Source organism: Delphinus delphis, chromosome 1, assembly GCF_949987515.2.
Source record: "Delphinus delphis chromosome 1, mDelDel1.2, whole genome shotgun sequence".
NCBI classification, from domain to species: domain Eukaryota; kingdom Metazoa; phylum Chordata; class Mammalia; order Artiodactyla; family Delphinidae; genus Delphinus; species Delphinus delphis.
In genome coordinates, this window is record NC_082683.1 from 52,254,105 (window position 1) to 52,277,324 (window position 23,220).

Sequence of the window (23,220 nt, forward strand, 5' to 3'; positions counted from 1 at the left end):
AAAGGCAGTCCCTCTCCGTATTATTTTCTGAAACTTGAAGCTCCAGGGCAGAGTGTGGTAGAAGAGGAAGATGAGTTAAGTAGATGTTGACAGTCAGGTTTACAAACATTCATTCCCTCTCTATTGAAACTTTGTAATATCTGACTCACATTTTTAAAGTAGTTACCTGCTAAAAATGTCTTTAACCGTTTACCGTCCCTCCCCCCAAGCTGAAATTAATTTCACTCAGTTGCACTGTCTTCCTGTCATTACCATTTTCAAAGTGCTTTTGTTTTTTTTGAAATTGTAAGAAGTTTAATGCATTTGTGAAATGGAGATTAGACATTTGTTAAGATAAGTGAGATATTATACAGAATGATCCTGCAATGCTCTCAGTAGACACCAAAAAACTAGTTACTTGAATTAGTGACAGATAAAATGGATTCTGGGAAAAGACCAAGAGAAGGAAGAATGGTGAACATTAGTGGGAAGGGTGTCCAAAGCAGAGTTTGGCCTATTTTGCAATTTGTTAGGATTGTTTTGAATATCACAAGCATGCCAAAAGTGGCATGACTCTATTTCTGGAGAGAAGCTAAGGGCACGCAGTCTGCAATGTGGGGAGAATTGAACAGAATATCTGAGGTGGAAACTGATCATTAGTGAGGAGTATGAATGCCTGGTTCTTTCAGTGAGTGACTGGCTACACATCAGAGATCCCTAAGTGTGAAAATTGCCCAGATTTGTATTTTTTGCTGATCATTGGAGAAAACTGCCACCAACAGGAAAACAAGAGCATATCATAAAACAGTTTAACTTTGTTCATACACAGTGGCCAAGTTACAGGCAGAAACTGATATGCACTGGTTAACTTTGAATAGTTCAATGAGAAAAATTAGTATTTAGCTAATTGGATTATTCTGGTGAAGTGACTCAATTTTCAGTTCTGATTCTGAGTTTAACATGGTGTCTTTCAGCTTTGATGTCCTAAATGTCCAACATTAAGTGGACTTAAAAGTTGCCTATGGCTTAGGCACATGGCCCCAAAATAGCAGGATGGTTTTGGAACTTATATATATCTTTTTCCAAAATTCCAGGAGTACAGTGTTTCGGCAGCAGCCAAAAATATAGTATTTTTCACATCTAAGGGGTTTAGAAAAGGCCTTGCCATTTGATAGGGACACAAGGCCAGGACACCTGTCTTGACTATACATTAGGATGACAGCAGATGTGTTTATGTGGAGTTTGAGTGAAGAGCCACCATTTACTCTCTGGCAAGGTGAGTCTGTGTTCCGTTTAATCAGTACCTCATAAATGCTGAGCTTTGAGGACAAAGCCATGGTAAGTAAACACAATCTGAGCTTTGCACTCCAAAGGAAGCAAAAGAAATTTAAAGTTGGTCATGGACTTCAGTTTTTGAATAACTTCTGAAATCATGACTTCATCTATAGTTAATAGCATTTAGATTGTTCAGAGTCCCTAGTTCCCTTGAGCTCTGGGGAATTGCCCTTGAGGAGTTACATGTAGTCTAATTGTGATCTGCCCAATTCACACCTGCAGTTACAGGCTGACTACCTGTACTTCCCCAAACAGATTGCCAGTAATCTTTTCTCTCAATTTTTTAAAATAGAAGTATAAGATGTCTTGTTAAACCAAATTTTCAAGGTATAAGGTATCTTGTTCAGTTCAAGAAAGAAACATAAGATGTCTTAGGGAGTTACATTTTTGTGTGCTACTGGGAGTCTGAAGAGTGTGTTTCTCAGGGTCCTTAATTGGCCTACATTCTTGAACTGAGGAGGTTAATAAATCTTTTCAATAAGTTTCCTCCACCTAGAAATTTGAATCAAATTAAATTTCTAACCCTGCATCAGCTTTTCTCAAATATTGCCTTAATTGGTGATGGCTAAGGGCATGGGTATTTTTTAAAAGCCACAATATTATAATAATTTCCTTCAATCAAATACCGCAGTGAACCAGACATGAAAAATTCATGGCACAAACTCTCTTGATCAATGATGGAGTGGAAGCTGTTAAACATAAAAAACTACTGGTTCTCTGGAGGCTGTGCAACTATGAGGACAGTGGCACACTGGCATTTTAATGTCTAGGCTCTGACTGATTGTAGGTAGCCTATCTATGACAAGGTAGACTGAGCTTTACCATGTTTAAACAAACTGGAAATTCCTTGCTGTAAGCCCTGTTAGTTTCTTAGCCAGGCCAAACAGGTCAAAATTGCTTGGTTGAAGATTTCCTATGACCATAAAATGAGTGAAACATAGGTTCCTTTTAGTGTACGTGTTACTTCCTGGATGTTCAGCTATAGAGTTAATTGCATTTCTTCTTCTGTCCTCATATACTCTGAAGGCCTTAGTGCCCTTCCCTAGATATTACCCAATGCCGTGAAATTGTAGTACTTTTCCAGGCCTGCTTTGTGGACATAGTTTAGCTTTTATTAAATATGAGTCATAGGGTTGGATGGCCAACCAGTTTCTAACCTTAACCCTTACTGAGAGACATCTACTACTATGGTTTCCAAAATGTGCAGGACAATCTACTGGGAGAGTAGGAGAATGACAATAAAATCTTGCTTTTTAGTTTTTACCTTACTCTCATGATGTTTCTATTTTATATATGTTTTAAAACACATATGACATATAAATATATTAATATGTTTATAGTTATAAAAAATAAGGTGAGTGGTCAACATACATTTTTACTGATAGGAATGTATGTTTAAAAATGTTTGAAGACCACTAATCTATCCTGTTACCAGAATCACCTTTTTATTTTTTTTAAACAATTTGCATTTTCTTTTTTTAATAAGCAGATATTCATTTAAAATTATTATTTATTTATTTATTTTTTGTCTGTGTTGGGTCTTCGTTTCTGTACGAGGGCTTTCTCCAGTTGCGGCAAGCAGGGGCCACTCTTCCTCGCTGTGCGCGGGCCTCTCACGGTCGTGGCCTCTCGTTGCAGAGCACAGGCTCCAGACGTGCAAGCTCAGTAGTTGTGGCTCACGGGCCTAGCTGCTCCGCGGCATGTGGGATCTTCCCAGACTAGGGCTCGAACCCGTGTCCCCTGCATCGGCAGGCAGATTCTCAACCACTGTGCCACCAGGGAAGCCCCACCTTTTAAAATAGAAATCTGGACTCAATACTTCCCTACTTAAAAGCCTTTGATTACTTCCTGCTGCTTACAGGATAAAGACCAGTCTACTTAGCGTTGTCGATAAGAACCCTCTCAAAATAGTCTATCTAAACCAGTGTTTCTCAAACTGTTGGTGGTAAAAGATTATGGTTCCCCTCCCTCAGTCTTTCAAGGACTGACATTTTTATAAAATTATTAGAAAAATGAATTGCTGGAAAAATGAAATTACAAAAATAAGTACAATGTAGGTTGTGTTTTGTATTCCTAAATTTAATAGATCTACATGACTCTGCCGCATTCCACGATTTCTAAATGCTTATTCCCAGTTTTGGTACTTATCTCTTTGTGGGTCAAGCATCAATCCAGTCCACACTTGTAGTAACACTGGTCTGAATTACTTTTTTGCCCTTTCTGTTGCTTTTAGAGACCTTACAACAGTTCATTTAGAGCTAGTTACTAGTTTCACTGACAGTCATGCACTTTTACACCTTTATGCAGCAGTTCTCAAATTGTGGTCTCTAGACTAGCTGCACCAGGATCACAGGGGAACTTTGTTAGAGATGAGGTTCTCAGGGTTCACCTTAGAAGTACAGAATCAGAAACATTGGGAGTGGGCCCTGCAATTTGTGTTTTAGCAAGTCCTCAAGGTGATTCTGATGCACACTAAAATTTGAGAAGCACTAACTTAGGGCAGCCCTATATGTCATTCAAACTAGAACACTTTTGAGAGTGAAGTGGAGCACTATTAATAAGGATGCTGGGTAATCTGAGACTATTTTAGGCAAATGAGGACAAATGGTCACTCTGCTTTTACACTCCATTCTTTTTCTTTTACGAGAGATGTCTCTACTGTGTTCTCATTCCAGCATTCCCAAACTTCCCCAGGCAGGGGAGTCACTCTGCTTTTATGATTTCTCTGAGCACATGGTACACACCTTTGCCCTGGTATGTATGTGCCTTACAATATAATTATCCTATTGTGTTGTCATTATCTTGCTGTTTATCTGTCTTGCTCTCTCATTAGGCCATCTTAGCCATTACCTTTTTGTCCCTTTTACCTTTCAAGTTATAAACATAATACATGCCTTTTAAATAAAATTCAAACACTAGTATCTACAAAGTAAAAGTCTAATTTTTTATTTCCCCATCCCCACTTCTACTTCCTGTAAGTTAGCAGTATTATTAAATTGACTATCTTTCTAAATCTAGAAACGTATGCACACACAAATATGTATTTTTTTCCTTGCAAAAAGGGGCAAATAATGCATATATCCTGAAACTTGCTGTCTTCCCTGTTTGGTTGTATATATTAGATAATGTCCCTGTATTAACACAAAGGTTTGGATTGCCAAAGCATCCTCCTGTAAATGAGAGCTCTTACCCAACACCAGCCTTAGTCATTACTTGAATGTTACAGGCAGGAGGCTAACACAGGAGCTAGGCACCAACATTCCTTGCCGGAGGGGCCCCCAGCCAGTAGACACAGCTTCCAAAGAATGTCACTTTCTCATATAGGACATATTATCAGCATGCTTAAAATACCTACTTATATATAGACTGACGTTAAGTCACTTATAAACATATTCATAACAGACTTTTACTGTGATTTTTAGTGTGTTTACAGGAGCAAAATTCAACCTTGGGACACATTTTTGTTTGTTTGTTTCGGGTTATCAGACAAGTTGTGAACAATATATACAGAAACATTTTCTTAAAGGAAGCCTCTTCTGTTTGGGGAATCCCAAGGTTTGTACTCCATTAGTTACCCAAATAGAAAATGTCTTTGTGATTACCTCCCATGTTCCAGCCAGCCAAGCTCTATAAATCCATATGTTCTCAGATTATTTACAAAAGCAATTAAGATAGATCAGGTATTTCCTGACATTTTAAAATGAGGACTCTGTTATCTATTAAAAACCTTTAGCTTGTTTGCATGGAGGTCTGGTATCAAGCTGGGAATCGCCAGCTGAAGGATTGAGCCACAGGCTTGCTGTTAACCGTTTCCTACCCATTCCTGTTTCAGTACTTTCCGACCAACTTTATTATTTTAATGGCTGATTACGTTTGATAGTTGAATTTTTCCAGGAGTTTTGTTATTAAAAACAATGCAGTAAATATGCTTGTACACACATCTGTGTACCTTTTTGCAAATACTTCTTTAGGAGAGACACTCAGAAGAGAGATTCTGGGCAGAAGAGAATATAAATTTAATATATTGGTAGATACTGCTCAGTTGCTCTCCTAAAAGAATGTGCAAATTTATATTCCCACCTGTTTTTCTGTGACATCTGGAGTACAGTCTATTATTAGAAAAAAATGCCAATCTAACAATAAAAAATAGCACCTCATAGTTTTAGCTTACCTTCTTTGATTTAGAGAGGCTGATGTATTAATGATCACAAAACTGCTCTTGTCAGTCCTTTTAGTCTAGTGCTGCTACAGAAAAGGACAGTGACATTGTGACTGCCCTTCCATTATTCACAGTTACCTGTCAATGGGTAGTTTTAAGGGTTTCACAGTTGAGATGCTGAGCACATCAGAAGTGTTTCTGTGATGCTCTATTCAGCAGTTCTTTTGGTAGTTCTCATGGAATCCCGTGAATATTTTGATGGAATACATGAACCTTTTATCAACGCCAAAGGCATTCCTTACTGGTTTTTAATATGCTTTCTTACTTAATGACCTTGAATTAGAAGGTAAAGATTGTGTTTAGCAACTGTATCCAGAGATGATGTAAGTACATTTTGACTGTACAGTGCTCATATTTCTTAGATGGTTTATTATAACAGTGTACCACTAGTGAAAATGACCACTGTGAAAGTGCCATTTTTGACACAGCAAAGGGTTTGCTAGCTTTTTGAGTTTTTTTTTAAATGAATTTATTTATTTATATATTTTTGGCTGTGTTCTGTCTTTGTTGCTGCACGCAAGCTTTAGCTGCGGTGAGCGGGGGCTACTCTTCATGGTGGTGTGCAGGCTTCTCGTTGCAGTGGCTTCTCTTGTTGTGGAGCACGGGCTGTAGGCACGTTAGCTCAAGTGCAGGCTCAGCAGTTGTGGTGCACGGGCTTAGTTGCTCCGTGGCATGTGGGATCTTCCTGGACCAGGGCTTGAACCTGTGTCCCCTGCATTGGCAGGTGGATTCTTAACCACTGCGTCACCAGGGAAGTCGCAGCTTTTTGAGTCTTGATTACATTTTAGGCTAGTTTTCAGCAAATCACTGGAATTAAAAAAAAATTATCCATGGAAAATGCCATATTGGGTGATTACCTTTTGGAGACTCTCTCAGATGACTAGTTTGAGGGGTTTTTTTCCCCTAATCTCTCTAATATCTTCTTGATCCCTTATTTGTATATTCCTTTCCAGTCTAGAATCTTTTTTTAAAAAAATTAACTTTATTAAAGTATAACTTACATACGATAAAACAATTAAAAATATACAGTTCAATGAAGTACAAATGTGTACATCTGTGTAAACGATACTCCTTTCAAAACATAGTTCCCATCACCCCAAAAATCTCCCTCAAATGTCTTCCCGGTCAACTCCTTTCCACCCTGCCCAGGTAAACTAATCTATAGCTGTATATTCAACTTCATATGAATGGAATCATACAACTTACATCCATTTTGTCTTTTCTTTCCCTCAACATAGTTTTTGAGATTCACCCATGTTCTGTGTGTCAGTAATGTTTTCCCTTTTTATTTCTGGGTATTTTATTATGTTTACATACCATAACTGATTTATCCATTCATCTATTATTAGACATTTGGGTTTTTCTAGTTTTGGGCTTTTATAAATAAAAATTCTGTGAAGATTCTTTTCTTTTTTTTTTTTTTTTTTTTTTTGCTGTACGCGGGCCTCTCACTGCTGTGGCCTCTCCCGTTGTGGAGCACAGGCTCCGGACGCGCAGGCTCAGCGGCCATGGCTCACAGGCCTAGCCGCTTCGCGGCATGTGCGATCTACCCGGACCGGGGCATGAACCCACGTACCCTGAGTCGTCAGACGGACTCTCAACCACTGCGCCACCAGGGAAGCCCACTTTTTTGTTTTTTTTGTTCCTTTTATTTTTTTGGCCAAACCCTGTGGCTTACTGGATCTTAGTTCCCTGACCAGAGATTGAACTCAGGCTCTCGGCAGTGAAAGCTCCAAGTCCTAACCACTGGACTTCCAGTGAATTCCCTGAGCATTCTTTTATAAGTCTTTTGCAGGCATATATTTTCATTTCTCTTGGGTAAGTATGTAGGAGTGGAAGTGCTGGGTCATATAGTAAGTGTAGTTTTAACTTTCAAAAAACTGCCAAACAATTATTCAAAGTGTTTGTGCCATTTTACATTCCTACTAGCAGCGTATCAGAATTCCAGTTGCTTCACATCTTGGTCAACGCCTAGTATTAGATGTTGTTTTGGTTTTTAGCCATCTTAGTGGCTGTGTAGTGGCTTTTAATCTGAATTTCCTGAATGAAGTTTTTTTTTTTTTTTTTTTTGGGTGGCTGCGTTGGGTCCTCGTTGCTGTGCCTGGGCTTTCTCTGGTTGCAGTGAGCGGAGGCAACTCTTTGTTGTGGTGCAGGGGCTTCTCATTGCAGTGGCTTCTCGTTGCAGAGCACGGGCTCTAGGCGCACGGGCTTCAGTAGTTGCAGCACGTGGGTTTCAGTAGTTGTGGCTCACAGGTTCTAGAGCGTAGGCTTGGTAGTTGTGGCGCACAGGCTTAGTTGCTCTGCGGCATGTGGGATCTTCCCGGATCAGGGCTCAAACCCATGTCCCCTGTATTGGCAGGTGGATTCTTAACCACTATGGCACCAGGGAAGCCCTGAGTGAAGTCTTTTGATGGAGAATGTTCTTGAGGTTTTCTTTAATTTTTCTATAGGGCTATAGACTTGTATACACTAATGGGAAATCTTTTCTTTTTTAATTTAAAATTTTTTCTTTAGGTTTCTTTAAAAGTGATTGAAGACAGTAATTCAAAATGCCTGAAAATCCTGCTACAGGTAAACTAGTTATATACTTCTATCACTAAATTAATTATTCAAAAATGGAATATAAGATGGGATTTAACTTGTACTCTTATTATCCTTCTTCAAACAAGATAAATTGCAGGTCCTGCAAGTTCTTGATCGCTTGAAAATAAAATTGCAGGAGAAGGGTGACACTTCGCAGAATGAGAAGCTCTCTATGTTTTATGAGACACTAAAGAGCCCTCTTTTCAACCAGATACTCACTCTTCAACAGTCCATCAAGCAACTGAAGGGGCAAGTAAGTTACCCATCAGGGTTTTACATGTTGATATATTCAAACCAGCAAAGAAATATAGAAGGAGATAGGTGCAAACTGTCTACTCTTTTTTTTTTTTTCTTTTTATTTGCGGTACGCGGGCCTCTCACTGTTGTGGCCTCTCTTGCTGTGGAGCACAGGCTCCGGACGCGCAGGCTCAGCGGCCATGGCTCATGGGCCCAGCTGCTCTGCGGCATGTGCAATCTTCCCGGACCGGGGCACGAACCCGCGTCCCCTGAGTCGGCAGACGGACTCTCAACCACTGCGCCACCAGGGAAGCCCTGTCTACTCATAATTCAGCAAAGAGACTGTATTGGGACTTGTGACCTGTGGGTAGCATTGGCATGGATAGTTTAAAAATTTTGGTAATAAATTTTGTGTTTGGCTTTGGAATATGGTTTTTGTACTTATTTATATAAAGGTCAGATGCTTTGAGAATTCTCAACATTTTCTTCAAAATTACAGGACTCATAGCACCTCTGCTTAGAGTGACCTAAATTAAGAGTTTTAACTGTCCTCTTGGTTATTCTCTTTTGGGGTCAGGGCTGGCAAATTGATTTTAAATCATCTATTCTAGAAGCTGAACTTGAATAGTAGCTATCTTATAGATTAAATTTGGGCAGAATTTTAAATGTAATTGAAGATAATGTAGCAGAGTTGTTATGTGAAAATTAAAATTTGGAAAAAATGCTTTTTGCTGATAAACCAAAATGCCTATCCATAAATATTTAGCAAGTGATTTTTGTATAACTAACTAAGGATTAAATTCTGCACATATGTCTTACTGTGAATTTCTGTCTTTAGATCAAAATTTATACCAGAATTTTAGCACTCCCCATATTGAAGGTTAGATTTCTGTATTCTCTGATCATGGAAGAGTACATCACAGCAATGAATGCTGTTGGTAGGAATAGAAATTGGGAAAGATCACTACAAATCAATCACTGTTATTGGACTAAGAGTGGACTTAACCAGCCTCTTCATGATAATAACAATCATTTATATAGTTTGCAATTGTTATGTAAATAATCATATCGTATTCATTCAATTATAAAATCTCCGTGATTTTGTTCCTGTCATTGTTTTCGTAGAGTTTCTACGGGTGTTGATTTTTTCTATGAAGTCCTGTTGACATTTGTTCTTGATGTTACCTTTGTTCCATTGTGTTGGCACTTGTTTCAGCCAATGATATTTTAAAAATTAACTTCTGTTTTCCTTTTTCCATAATTACTGGATTCTCCTCCCATTTTTTTTTTTTTAATTAGTGTTTAAGTGGCTCTGAAATTCATCTACTAATCTTGGGCAAGTTACTTAATCCCTGTGTGCCTCAGTTCTCATGTTCACAAAATGAAATAAGAATATCTCCTAGGGCTATTGTAAGGATTAAATGAGATATTACGTAAGAAAGAGTTTTGGTATAGTACTTTGCTTATAGCAAGCACTTAATAAATACTGAGTTATTTTTGTTATATACCACCTGAAGATCTTTTGTGCCTCTCCACATGGAAATGTATAGATGAATGCAAAAGGGCTCAGTGTCTTACATGCATGTTTATATGACTGAATGTGTCTGTGTATCTGAAGTGTAATAAGCTGTTGAACGTGCTATTAACTTGAGGTAATCGTAGAAGGCAGGAAATGAGAACAAATTAAACATTTTGTGTAATACTAAATAAAAAATTTATAGCCTTATAAACACAGATTCATGTATCTGTATCTTATTTCTTTCGTGTGTATGTATTTAGCATGCCATTATTCATGTGATGAACAAAAATAATATTTAATAAATAGAAATATTTTTTGTCTGTAGGTTTCTGTTGATAATTTTCTCTCTCTTTTTTTTCTCCAACAGCTCAGCCATCTACCCTCAGATTGTTCAGCCAACTTTGATTTTTCTAGGAAAGGTTTATTGGTGTTCACAGATGGTGCCATTACTAATGGGAATGCCCATAGGTCCTCTAATAACTTGACTGTATCTGGGTTGTTTCCTTGGACCCCAATGTTGGGAAATGAAGATTTTAACTCAGTCATGCAACAGATGGCTCAGGTAAAGTTATATCTTGTCATGGGAATATTTAGTTTTATTTCTCCTATTATAGGTTAAAAAAGAAACCTACACTCACTCTTTTTGCCTTTAAAATGTGTTAGTCTGTGTTTTGTTTGCTTGTGGTTTTATATTGTTAGGAGGAATTGATACTATTTTCTAATATGTGTGTTGGAAATTTATTTGTTTAAAATTACATAAGGAAAATATCCATGTGTGTGTTGAGGAGAGTTTTCAAGACACGGACTCCAATTTGACACATCTGTACACTTGTAAGGAAAAAGATTCTTACGGTTTTGCTCATAGGAGGAAAATTAATGTCTACCAGAAGAGGTGTAACTCCTTTGAAACTATTTTAAATTTTATGTAAAAAAGAATTAATGGGAGTTAGAACTAACATAATTTGGAAAATCTGGGGAAACATTTGAAAGAGTAATCCATTTTATTCTTAATACCTATTAAAAATTAAATAATAGTTGAATTTTTGGATGTTTTTCTATTTGTTCACCATACCTTCTAACAAGTATCCAAAAAAATGAAACTTGAGTTTGAAAGTTAAAAAGAATCTGTTTAAGGTGTAATAGTTAAATAATGTTCTATACCTAATTCCTTTTTTGATCTTACTGCTCTATACCCTTAATTTGACTAATAATTATTTTTATGTGATGCTTTTATTAGTTGATAACATTTATGATGTTTTCATGTCATAAGTGCAATTATTAGCCAAAGTAATAAAATACTTGTTTGTCACAGGTAAACCCATTTGAATGGTGGCCTTTCCATAATCTTTTGAATTAACCTAATAAAATGGCATATTAATTTATTATGATAGAATTAAAAACAGAACCCTAAAAAATGCATCTTCTTCTGACTTAGGGATCAACACTAGTATATTTTTGATAAATCTAATTTATTTTCCTCGTTTAAAAATTTATTTTGCTTCAAGAGAATTTGAGAAGTTCCGTGTACAAAGTAATTTAGAATTTACTGTGGGAAAAGACATTTTTCTCAGGAATTTTCATCCAGCTAGGAATTCATCTCATACTGTGAATGAAGTGTGAAAATACCTCTCCAATTCCCTGAGGTTGCAGAACACTGCCCATGCCCTCTTATGTTCTCCTGAAAATAATCAAGTGAGAGGATTTCCATAAATAATTTATTACTGAAATGCTGAGTTTATTTGGTTTTCTAGAAATGACTTAGGAGAAGTTATTTTGGGGCTATTCACAAAATAGAAACTTCAGTTCTTCAGAAAAAGTGTGTTGGTTAAATGTAAACTTCTCTGACTTTTATTTTTTTTAAATCCCCCTTCATTAGGGCCGGCAAGTTGAATATATAGATATAGAACGGCCCTCAACTGGAGGCCTTGGATTCAGTGTGGTGGCCTTCAGAGGTCAAAATCTGGGAGAAGTCGACATTTTCGTGAAGGAAGTGCAGCCAGGGAGTATAGCTAGCAGGTGAGGAAGGATGTTCATTTTGTGATTTGCTAATTTTTTTCTGACAATTCTGAAAACATTCTTATAAAGAGAATAAGAAACAAGTCATACAAAACAGTTAACAATAGCAGCTAACATTTTCTCTTCCTATGCAGTTTTTAGGCCTTTTGTAGGTATTCTCACATATACTTGTGGCAGCAGTCTAGCTAGTAGTATCATTAGTCCATTTTATGGATGAGAATGCCGAGTTTCAGAGTTTCAGCGGTTTACCTATAGTCACAGAGCTATTAATGCTGGAACCATGATGTGATTCCAAGACTGTCCAATGGCAAAGCTAGTGTTCTTTCTACTCCATCACACACTCTCACAATTGAACATGATATTTTACCTATGGTCTGATCAATAAGATAGGCATATTGAAATTCACGTTCTGCATACTATATTATTTATTTATTAAAACTTTTAAAAAAATTTATTATTTATTTATTTTTGGCTGTGTTGGGTCTTCATTGCTGCGCACGGGCTTTCTCTAGTTGCAGCAAACGGGGACTACTCTTCATTGCAGTGCGCGGGCTTCTCGTTGTGGTGGCTTCTCTTGTTGCGGAGCATGGGCTCTAGGCCCGCGGGTTTCAGTAGTTGTGGTGCATGGGCTCAGCAGTTGTGGCTTGCGGGCTCTAGAGCGCAGGCTCAGTAGTTGTGGCGCACGGGCTTTGTTGCTCCGCAGCATGTGGAATCTTCCCGGACTAGGGCTTGAAGCCATGTCCCTGGCACTGGCAGGTGGATTATTAATCACCGTGCCACCAGGGAAGTCCTATATTGTTTATTAAACTTGATATTACAACAGTTTTTTGGTGGTCATAACACACTGTTGATTATTTCACTTATTGTCAATGAAAATCCCTCTCAAGTCTATGTGACACCCCCCCCCCATCTCCACCCCCAGCCCATTGCACTTGTGTCTGGGCTGTATTTTTTAAGGGTTGTGTGCAAGACTTGTATTTTGTTTCTATTTGATTTCAGATCTTTAGTTTATTACTCATTTAAAAAGCATAGTATTCATTATATTACTGTTACCTGTTAGAAAACTAGCAGCAGTAGCATAACTATTACAAAAAATTTCTCAGTTAATAATATATTTTTGAATTCACATTATCCATTCATGGGGATCAGCGTTATAGTCTCCCCAACTGAAAGTTCAGAAATAATGGATTTCCATGACTTTGTATTACTCTACCATCTAATGTAGCATTTCCTCAAGTTTGTTCTGAGGAGCCATAGCAATGGTCAACTATATCTGAGAAACTCCTGTTCTTGGAGATTGGTTATACATACTTAGGGTAATCATATAATTTATTGTCCAAGTTGGGACAGTTTTGGGGTGAGAGGGTGTGCCATTAATAATGACACTAAGACAGCAGGTATAAACTAGGACTATTCTGGCAAACCTAGACAATCCAGGGTAAACCTGGACTTAGAGATACTTATTAGCTTCTTTAAGACTATGAAGTCCCTTGACAAAAAGCCTATTTGACTCTGATTGGCCCAAATTTTCTTTTTAATTTTTTTTACCTTAAAAATCATTATTGGGATATAATTCACATGACATAAATGTCACCATTTTAAGGTGTACAATTCAGTAGTTTTTAGTGTATTTTCAATGTTTCAACCTTTTTGTGGTCCATTCTTATGTCTCAGTTACTCTGTACTAATTGTTCTGTAAGTACAAATTGAGATGAGCACTTCCAAAAAGAGGAGTTTCATATTTGAGTATGTAAAGATCCTTGACCAAGGCTAAGGACTCAGGTGGCTTCCCATAGGCAGTGGTGCTTGAAGGGAAATTTGAGAGGTGATAGTGGAGTCCGCAGAGGGCAGAAGGTGTCAGGGAGAGGAATAGACGCTTTACTGGTAGCCCTGGTAAACTCCATCTTTGGAGTATGTCTGGTATTTACCTGGTGTGGGAGCTTAGTGCAGGGCAGTACAAGAAGGGGCTGGAGAGAGGAAGGGGCCAGCCATGCAGGACCTTCCAGATCATCTTAAATGGTCTTCCTTTCTTCTGAGGACTTTCCACATAGAACTGTATTATTTTATGAGCTTGCCTAACCCCTGTTGGCTCTCAAAGTCATGGAAATCCATCATTTCTGAATGTTGCAATGGAGAGATGAGCTGTTTTCCCCTTGAATGGAAAGTGTGAATTCAATTATATATATAGTATGAGAGAGTTAAATTAGAAGTAATAGTAGCAGTAAAATGAATACTATTCAACTTTAGAATGCATCAAAATCATATTTTCCAGGAGACTTCTCCTCTGCAGCTTGTTTATTTTGGGTTGAGTTTATATTTTCTAGGCAGATACTAACTGGAAAGAAATTAGATGTTCTGGAAGTCTACTGGGTAGAGGGAAAGGTAGATTAAAATAGATTGATTCCCAGAAAATAGAAAATTTGAGTGTGAGTAAATTAAGGTGAGTAAATTAAGGTCTGACTTATGCAAAATGAGTTATATCAAGGTTAAAAAATTTTAAGAGTAACTTATTCATTTTTGATTAATTAAGAAATTTCCCTTAATGAACAAGCTGTGAATAGGAATTTAGGTGATGAAGTTAGAGAAAGGACAATGTAGGAGATGGGAAAATGGAAGGTATTCCTGGATATTGTCCTGTAGTGGTCACATTTAAAAATAAATGTTTCTGGGCTTCCCTGGTGGCGCAGTGGTTGAGAGTCCGCCTGCCGATGCAGGGGACACGGGTTCGTGCCCCGGTCCGCGAAGATTCCACATGCTGTGGAGTGGCTGGGCCTGTGAACCATGGCCACTGAGCCTGCGCGTCCGGAGCCTGTGCTCCACAACAGTAGAGGCCACAACAGTGAGAGGCCCGCGTAACGCAAAAACAAAAAAGCAAAACAAAACAAAAAAAATGTTTCTTGGCACAGTTTTTGAAGGCGCTAGCCTCCTGTGTTCCCTCTTTGCCTGGCAAAGAATACAGCTACTCTTTCTCTTTCCTCCTTTAAAAAAATAATGTTTCTTAAAAAAAAAAAAAAAGCAGTTTCTTTAGGACTAGGGAAAAGTTCACAAGCAACATTTGCAATTTTAAAAATATATATTTCAAAATGATGAAAATCATTATGAAAATAATACATGCCTATAATATAAAATACAGAAATATAATTACCCTGCCCCCCCACCCAAAAAAAAAAGCTCTTGGACTTTGACCACCCTGAGACAACTATAGGAAATACATTAGAAAGTTTCTTTGTTTGTTTATTTGGTTGCATCAGGTCTTAGTCGCGGCAGGTGGGTTCCTTAGTTGTGGCATGTGAACTCTTAGTTGTGGCATGCATGTGGGATCTAGTTCCCATGCCAGGGATCGAACCTGGGCCCCCTGCATTGGGAGTGTGGTGTCTTAACCACTGTGCCACCAGGGAAGTCCCTAGAAAGTTTTCTTTTCTTTTCTTCTCTTCTTTTTTTTTTTTAGCCGTGCCGTGCAGCTTGTGGGATCTTAATTCCCCAACCAGGAACTGAACCTGGACCACAGCAGTGAAAGCGCGGAGTCCTAAGCACTAGACAGCCAGGGAATTCCCTAGAATGTTTTCTTTTCATAAAGACAACATCTTAGAATATATGCAATTTTATATCATTCTTATTTTCTTGTATAACGTAAGCCTTTCCTAATAGTCATAAAAAGATATATAAGCAACATTTTTAATGCAACATGATCTATTGTGAGAGCCACCCACAATTTTGGCATAAAAAATTGAAATATCCAACTTGTTAGTTCCAAAGGAGAATCTAAAATGTCTGAATCCCTGTCCTCAGAAAACTTAAAATCTAACAGTGAAGGATATAGTTAGCTCTGTGGACAGCATACTTAGTATAAATGGATGTTCAGTGAGTGATAAACAAGTGGCTCAGCACCATGATAATGAGGTAAGTGATGAAGGGAGAGAGAGACAGACAAGACACTCAGTTGCAACGTGGAGGGTGGATTGAATTTGGCTGAGCAGAGTGGAAGGGCATTAGAGATGGAGAAAACCATGTACACAAAAGCAGGAAATACCAGACATGTTTGAGAGGGAAAGAGTAAATCAGGATAGTTGGAAAAGAGGTTTATATAGGGAGGAAGCCAAGTTGGAGGAGTACTTTGGGGCCAAATGTAGAGACCTTTGAATACCAACCAAGTTTACATTGTGTCCTAGAGGTCAGAAGTTAACCAAATTCTGGTCCATGATAAAGTTTTGCTGAATCTGCTGTGACCTGAGAAAAAAATAAGGGCAATATAATGGAATTTTCATAATTCTAAATTTATGAGTTAGGCTGTTCTGAGATGAATCCCTTCTCAGGGAGATTTTTTTATATTGAAGGTTAAAGATATTCTTTTATAAAATAGTCATGACAAGAGTTTGTTTACTTCCCTTTGACTCTTTCCTTATTGGTCAACAACTATAGATAATCATTTTATACTTTCGAGTTGGGGGATACTAGCATGAAGAGAGCCTAGAAAAATAAACCTTGAGGAATTTTACAAGTTAGGTTTGAGGTATTCGATAAGGATCTCAATTGGATGGTTGACATTGGGAATAGAAAGGAGGAGATGTGTGGTGCAAGAGAGATAAAGAAAGATAAGAAAGAATTGTGATAATGAAGAAACAGGAAGAGCAGGAGGGGTGTATAGGAGATAATGAAGTCAAATACAGCAAACCAGAGTAAATCCTACTCTTAGTATGCACTTTAAGAAGTTAAAGAGTATGGTTTAGAGTCAGACTACTTAGATAAGATGCTAAGCTTGCTTTAATTTCTTGCAGGTCAACTTTAACTAAGTACTTTATTTATTTTTTCGGAGGTACGCGCGGGCCTCTCACTGTTGTGGCCTCTCCCGTTGCGGAGGCTCCGGACGCGCAGGCTCAGCGACCATGGCTCAGGAGCCCAGCCGCTCCGCGGCATGTGGGATCTTCCCATACCGGGGCACGAACCCGTGTCCCCTGCATCGGCAGGCGGACTCGCAACCACTGTGCCACCAGGGAAGCCCTTAACTAAGTACTTTAAAAGATGATTGTGAGGAATAAAGGAGATAATGCCTATAAAGCATTTAGCACAGTTCCTAGCTCATAATAAGTGCTCAGTAAATATTAACTATAATAGTACTTTTTTTCTGAAGATTTTGCTAATTTCTTTAAAAAATCCTTTTTACATTGGTTAGCAGTTGGGAAATTTGTGACTGGGACAGAGAGAAGGGCTCAGATACAGATTTGGAAATAATCTCTATTGATTTCCATGGAGAGTTCGGCCTCTGTTGACAAATGTTGGAGAAGTAAAGGACAATGGGGATGGGATGAATCTGTTAGAGAGGAGATTATTGGTGAACATATAGCCCTGTATGGTCCATGCAGAAGTCAGATTGGAAGGGGTTCAGGAGTACAGGGTTTGGTGCCACAATGAGGACACTGTCCATACTTGCAAAACCTTAGCAGTGGGGCCCTATACATTGTTTTTGCTTATTTTTCTAGCCATATGGCTTTTAAAATGTGTGTGTGGGGCTTCCCTGGTGGCGTAGTGGTTGAGAGTCCGCCTGCCGATGCAGGGGACACGGGTTCGTGCCCCCGTCCGGGAAGATCCCACATGCCACGGAGCGGCTGGGCCCGTGAGCCATGGCCGCTGAGCCTGCGCGTCCGGAGCCTGTGCTCCACAATGGGAGAGGCCACAACAGCGAGAGGCCCGCGTAACGCAAAAAAAAAAAAAAAAAAAAAAAGTTAAAAAAAAAATGTGTGTGTGTAGGGATGCACTACTTAATTGGTTAATTAGTTAATAAGTGCTTTAATGAAAAGAAGTCTGAAGAGCTCTTTTATATTATACAATTAAATATTTCAATAAATGTACTAAGTGAAATAATACCATAATATATAAGCTACCTGAATAGTAGATTTTAAGAATCAGGCTATTATGTCACTTAAAATTTTCTTATTTCATCAAGGGATCAAAGGTTAAAGGAAAATGACCAAATATTGGCTATTAATCACACACCACTGGATCAGAACATTTCCCACCAGCAAGCAATTGCATTGTTACAACAAACCACTGGATCTTTGCATCTGGTTGTGGCCAGGGAACCAGTCCACACAAAAAGCAGCACTTCTACCGGCCTAACTGATGCAAGTCTGCCTGAAACAGTGAGTTGCAAATTTGGAAAAACACTTAATTTTGAATTATGCCTTTGATTTTAAGAAGTGTAAAGATATTTAGAAAATGTCGTTTTATTTGTTGTAGTTCAAGAAAGATGATTATATCTCCAAATGCAGCATTAGCATGTTAAACAAGATACTTCATGGGGGTTTTTGTTTTGTTTTTTCAATGTCCTATGATTCTCCTTGTTTAAGATTATTATTTAATATAGAGGGCAAATTGTAGTCTTGGGTATAATTTGGTGAAGGAAGGAATTCCTTGGTGATGTAACCACTTAATTAAGCTGGGAGTTTTTATTAGAGATTTACTATTGAGTTTTTAAATTAAGATTTGGTTATTTGTTTCAAAAACATTTTTTTAAATTATATTGGGTGTTTATGACTAGATTATGGATACTGCACAATTATAGAAGTTTTTCTTTTCATGTAAGGATGTATACTGAACAATTTAAAAGAGTAAAAGTTTATGTTCCTTTGGGAGTCTTTAAACTTGCTTTGTAACATTTTACAGATTTTGGCCTGCATTTCAAAATGCAAGCTAATAAATCTTATTTTCTTATAACACTAAGTGGTAGCTGATTTATTTAATTTCCATTCATTGGACAAAAGAAAAAATAGACTGGGTACAGTACAAGGTCACAACACTAATGTATAGACATTTTCCCTGTTGTAATCAGTAATATTTATATAGCACAATTTATATAATAAATAGAATGAACAAAGTGGGAAGTTGCTTAGCATAGTGGTTCAGAACAAGGCTCTGGAGTCAGGCTAAGGTGGGTTCAGGTCCACTTCTTACTTCGTAGGTGAGTCTTACTGGGCAGATGCCTTGACTTCTCCATACCTCAGTTTTCTCATCTGTTGCTTGGAACTAATAACAGTTTCTAGTTCACAGAGATGTTGTGAGGATTGAGAATGCATGTGAAGAGCTAAACACAGTGCCTAGGGCAGAATAAATACTCTATGAATATTAATTGCTGTCCCTAATTTAGGCATTTTTAGCAAACGTTGCTTCCTGGATACTAGGTATTGTTCCAGGTGTGAATTTATTAAATAGTCCCAATATCTCTGGTATTTTAACATTGCATAGTAACTTTCCAATTTAGTGTAATAGAAGAACTAAGTAATAAGTATGCCCTAATGTCTTGAGGGGGAGACTTTTGCTCTGCAGGCGCATTATGTGAATCTAATGCATACTTCTGATGGAGCCTGCTATTAGAGGAAAAATGCTTATGTCTCTTAGTCTGATTTGTATAATCCTATTGCTAATATCTTCAGTTAGGCCTACCTTTCCTCTCCTTCATCAGAGTCTCTTCATTTATTCTGGTCACTCTGTGTCCTCACAATCGCATGCTTCACATTGCTGCTAGATTAATCTTTCTAAACCACTGCTTTGTTCCTGTCGTTCCCTCTTCTAAAACCTTCAGTTATTCCCACTTATCTGAGCCTAGCTTTGCTCTTAAATTTCCCTTTTGCTTGAATGTCTTTTTTCTCTGTAGAGCAATTAAAATGCTACCTTTTCCTTGAAGCTTTCCATAAGTTTTCATTGGATTTGACCTCTTGTCTCTACATTCCTCCCATCTTTATAATATTTTATGATTCTCTTTTAATTCAGATAAACACATATTTATTGTTTCCTACTAGGTGCTTGGCACTGTGCTAGGTATCAGGCATAGACTGGGGAATGAGACAGTGTGTTTCTGTCCTCTTAGAGCTACAGTGTCCTATGGTCCAATATTTTGTCTTATATTTTAATTGTTTTAGTTTATTTCTCTACCGGATTATAAAATCTGTAAAGGCAGGGACCATATGATCATCTTACGTATCTCTGAGCCTCTAGAAAGTTGACTTGATTAATTGTATGAATATTAAATATTTTGTCTACCTGTTACCTTAGTAATTTCTGTATTGGTAAGTGATGAATGTATATACTTTGCTAACACTTTGCTTCTTACTTGTTATTAATTTGTAGGTTAGTTGGGGCCATATTGAAGATGTTGAGCTTATTAATGATGGCTCTGGATTAGGTTTTGGAATAGTTGGAGGAAAATCGAGTGGTGTAGTTGTGAGGACTATAGTTCCTGGAGGATTAGCAGATCGAGTAAGTTGACCTTCTTTGATTTAATTTTGGTTTTATACAATTTAAATTGTATGACTTGAAATGTAATTTTATAACATGGGTTACTAGGGTATATGTTTCCATGACCAGAATTTAAGTATAGCTAAAAATGTTTTTTTCTATAACTGTTAATATACACTCACTCTGCTTTATTTTAAAAAGCTCCTAAATCAACGTTTTTTGGGGTGGTTTTCTTTTTTTTTTTTGGCCTGTGATTGACAGTCATCTTGATTCTATCAAAAGACAATTTTTTTTTTTTTTTTTTTTTTGCGGTATGCGGGCCTCTCACTGTTGTGGCCTCTCCCGTTGTGGAGCACAGGGTCCGGACGCGCAGGCTTAGCGACCATGGCTCACGGGCCCAGCCGCTCCACGGCACGTGGGATCTTCCTGGACCGGGGCACGAACCTGTGTCCCCTGCATCGACAGGCAGACTCTCAACCACTGCGCTACCAGGGAAGCCTGACAATATTTTTTATTGAAAGGAATCATTAATGGGTATTGATTTCTGAATATCTATATTATTTTCTCCCAGTGTATCTTTCAAGGTCCTAAATGTTAAAATCAGATGGTACAGCGATTACAAACTTTTATCTCAATATTGTTTGTGGTAAATTTCACTAGAATTACAAATTTCTGGCATTATAAATAAAAATACTACCCTTCATTATTTAGCAGGGTTCAAACTGAAAGTGGGCCATTTTAAAACTTATCAACTGTTTCTGCTTAGTTTTACGTTGAAGAAAATGTTAAATACTACATTGAGTTTTTAAAAAGTAGTTTAGAAATTTGAAGCTACTTAATACAGTAATGAGTTCATATTATATAGACTGTCCATGATAATCAGAATGATTTGTAAATTTTACTGATTAATGTCTAGTCACATGTAAAAATTTATCCCTTCTAAAAAACATGTAAAGTAAAAATGAACTTGCTGTGCACATGCAGCTTTGAGGCAAGTTCCTCAGCTCTCTATTTCTAGTCAAGATTGCTCCACGTTGGGTTAGGACTCCGTGCTTCCATTGCAGGGAGCACAGGTTCGATCCCTGGTCAGGGAACTAAGATTCCTCAAGCCATGCGGCCAGGCCAAGAAAAAAAGAAAAAAAAAGGTTGCTCTACCTTATACGAATTGTGGAGCTATTAATATTCCTATTATCCTTTCAGCAGCTAAGTGTATTTATTTAGCATAATGCCTCTCAGAGTTTTGTCTGTGGGTCCCTGAGTCTTTTGCAGGGGGTGTACAAGATCAAAACAACTTACATAATAATACTAAGATGTATTAGCTCTTTCACCATGTTGGCGTTTGCACTGATGACATGCAAGCAGTGGTAGGCTAAACCTGCTGGTGCCTTCATGTGAAACAGGGCAGGGGCACACAACTGTACTAGTAGTCATTGCGTTCTTCTCCACATGTGCTTGCCACTGCAACAGCAACAATGCCAGTCTCACTTAAGAAAGTGCAATAAAAACAAATTTAAGTAAGTGCATGTCTTTTTAATACCATGTGACAAAATCAGATGTACTGTATAGCACTTCTGTCATGTACGGAAGTATGGCGGTTTTCTTGAGGGGAAACATTTGTGAGACAAACTAGCCACATTGTAAAATGGAACAGCATTTTAATTTTTTTAATTTATTTTTTAATTTTTTGCTTTTTTCCCCCAAATTTCTGAGACCTAATTTTTTGGAAATGCATTATTTTAGTTTCAGGATTACAGCATAATGATTTGATATTTCCATATATTATGAAATGATCACCACAATGTGTCTAGTTAACATCTATTACCTCATAGTTAGAAATTTTGTTTTCTTGTGATAAGAACTTTTGAGATCTCTCTTAGCAACTTTCAGGTATACAGTACAGTACTGTTAACTAGTCGCCATGCTGTGGTTTATATCCCTATGATTTACTATTTTATAGCTTGAAAATTTGTACCTTTTGATCTTCTTCACCCATTTTGCCCACCCACCACACCCCTGCCTCTGGCAGCCACCAATCTAGAATACCATTTTTATTTTTGAAAGGATAACTGACAGAAAAATTATGATTATTCAGACTTGGTTATTTGGTAGACAGTTCCTTGAAATGAATGAAGTGAACCTGTTACCTCAAGGAAAAACAACTGACAGCATTTGTTGCTGATGATAAAATTTGAACTTTCAAGCAAAAATTAGAATTTTGGAAAAATTTGTGTTTTACCATAAGCTTGAAATTTTCCAATATTTAAATACTTCTCTGATTAGATTGTTGGTGATGTTAATAAATATGATTTTTTTAATATTGTATAATGTTATATGTCAATATTTAGAAAATCTGCATAACTCTAGGAATCAGTATTTTCTGAAGATCAATGTGTAGTGTGGCAAATATATAGTACTAATATATACTATATACTATATATACTAATATATACTATATAATATATACTATATATTATACTATATATTAATACTTTTACTAATATATAGTAAAAAATCCATTCAGAATTCAAGATTGATCAATAGATTTTAATGAAACAGTATCTGAAAGTTTATTGATGTTGTTTCAGATTCCACGTTGCAACTGATCTTTAAGAAATCACCACTTGTCAAGTTTCGGTGTGTTATCAAAGAATGGGCTGAAAGGGCTATTAAAATACTCCCCCATTTTCCAAATATATATCTGATTAAGACCAGATTTTCTTTATATACTTCAACCAAAGCAACATATTGCAATACACTGAATGCTGAAGCAGATATGAAAATTCAGCTGTCTTCTTTTAAGTCAGATATTAAAGAGATTTGTAACAATTTCTTTAAGAATACAACTCTTCTCACAATTTTTTTGTTTTAGAAAACATAACTTTTTAAAATAAAAAAAATCAATATGTAAAAAGTATATATTAATATATTACATATCTTAAATATTTAAAAAGTTTCTCAGTATTGTTTCCCAATTCAGTTGATATCAGCAGATAACAACAGAGAGAACTACATAAACAAAAACTCTGAGATCTCAGTAATTTTTGAGATATAATTGACAGACAATAAATTGCACATATGTAAAGAATACAATTTGACGTGTTTG

At 37.2% G+C, this 23,220-nt stretch overlaps 1 protein-coding gene across 7 annotated transcripts in view; it reads left to right on the forward strand.

Annotated features, from left to right (window-relative positions):
* Positions 1-23,220, forward strand: part of PATJ (PATJ crumbs cell polarity complex component) — a 356,331-nt gene that overhangs the window by 3,692 nt on the left and 329,419 nt on the right. For 6 of the 7 annotated variants that reach the window (XM_060022954.1, XM_060022983.1, XM_060023011.1 and 3 more), the window contains exons 2-7: positions 8,048-8,104; positions 8,203-8,369; positions 10,240-10,434; positions 11,749-11,888; positions 17,830-18,025; positions 20,010-20,138. In XM_060022954.1, the coding sequence (XP_059878937.1) occupies positions 8,083-8,104; positions 8,203-8,369; positions 10,240-10,434; positions 11,749-11,888; positions 17,830-18,025; positions 20,010-20,138 (849 nt within the window). In that variant the 5' untranslated portion in view covers positions 8,048-8,082. Of the gene's footprint in view, positions 1-4,849; positions 4,870-8,047; positions 8,105-8,202; positions 8,370-10,239; positions 10,435-11,748; positions 11,889-17,829; positions 18,026-20,009; positions 20,139-23,220 lie in introns of those variants that run through there. The other variant, XM_060022963.1, reaches the window with a different exon arrangement.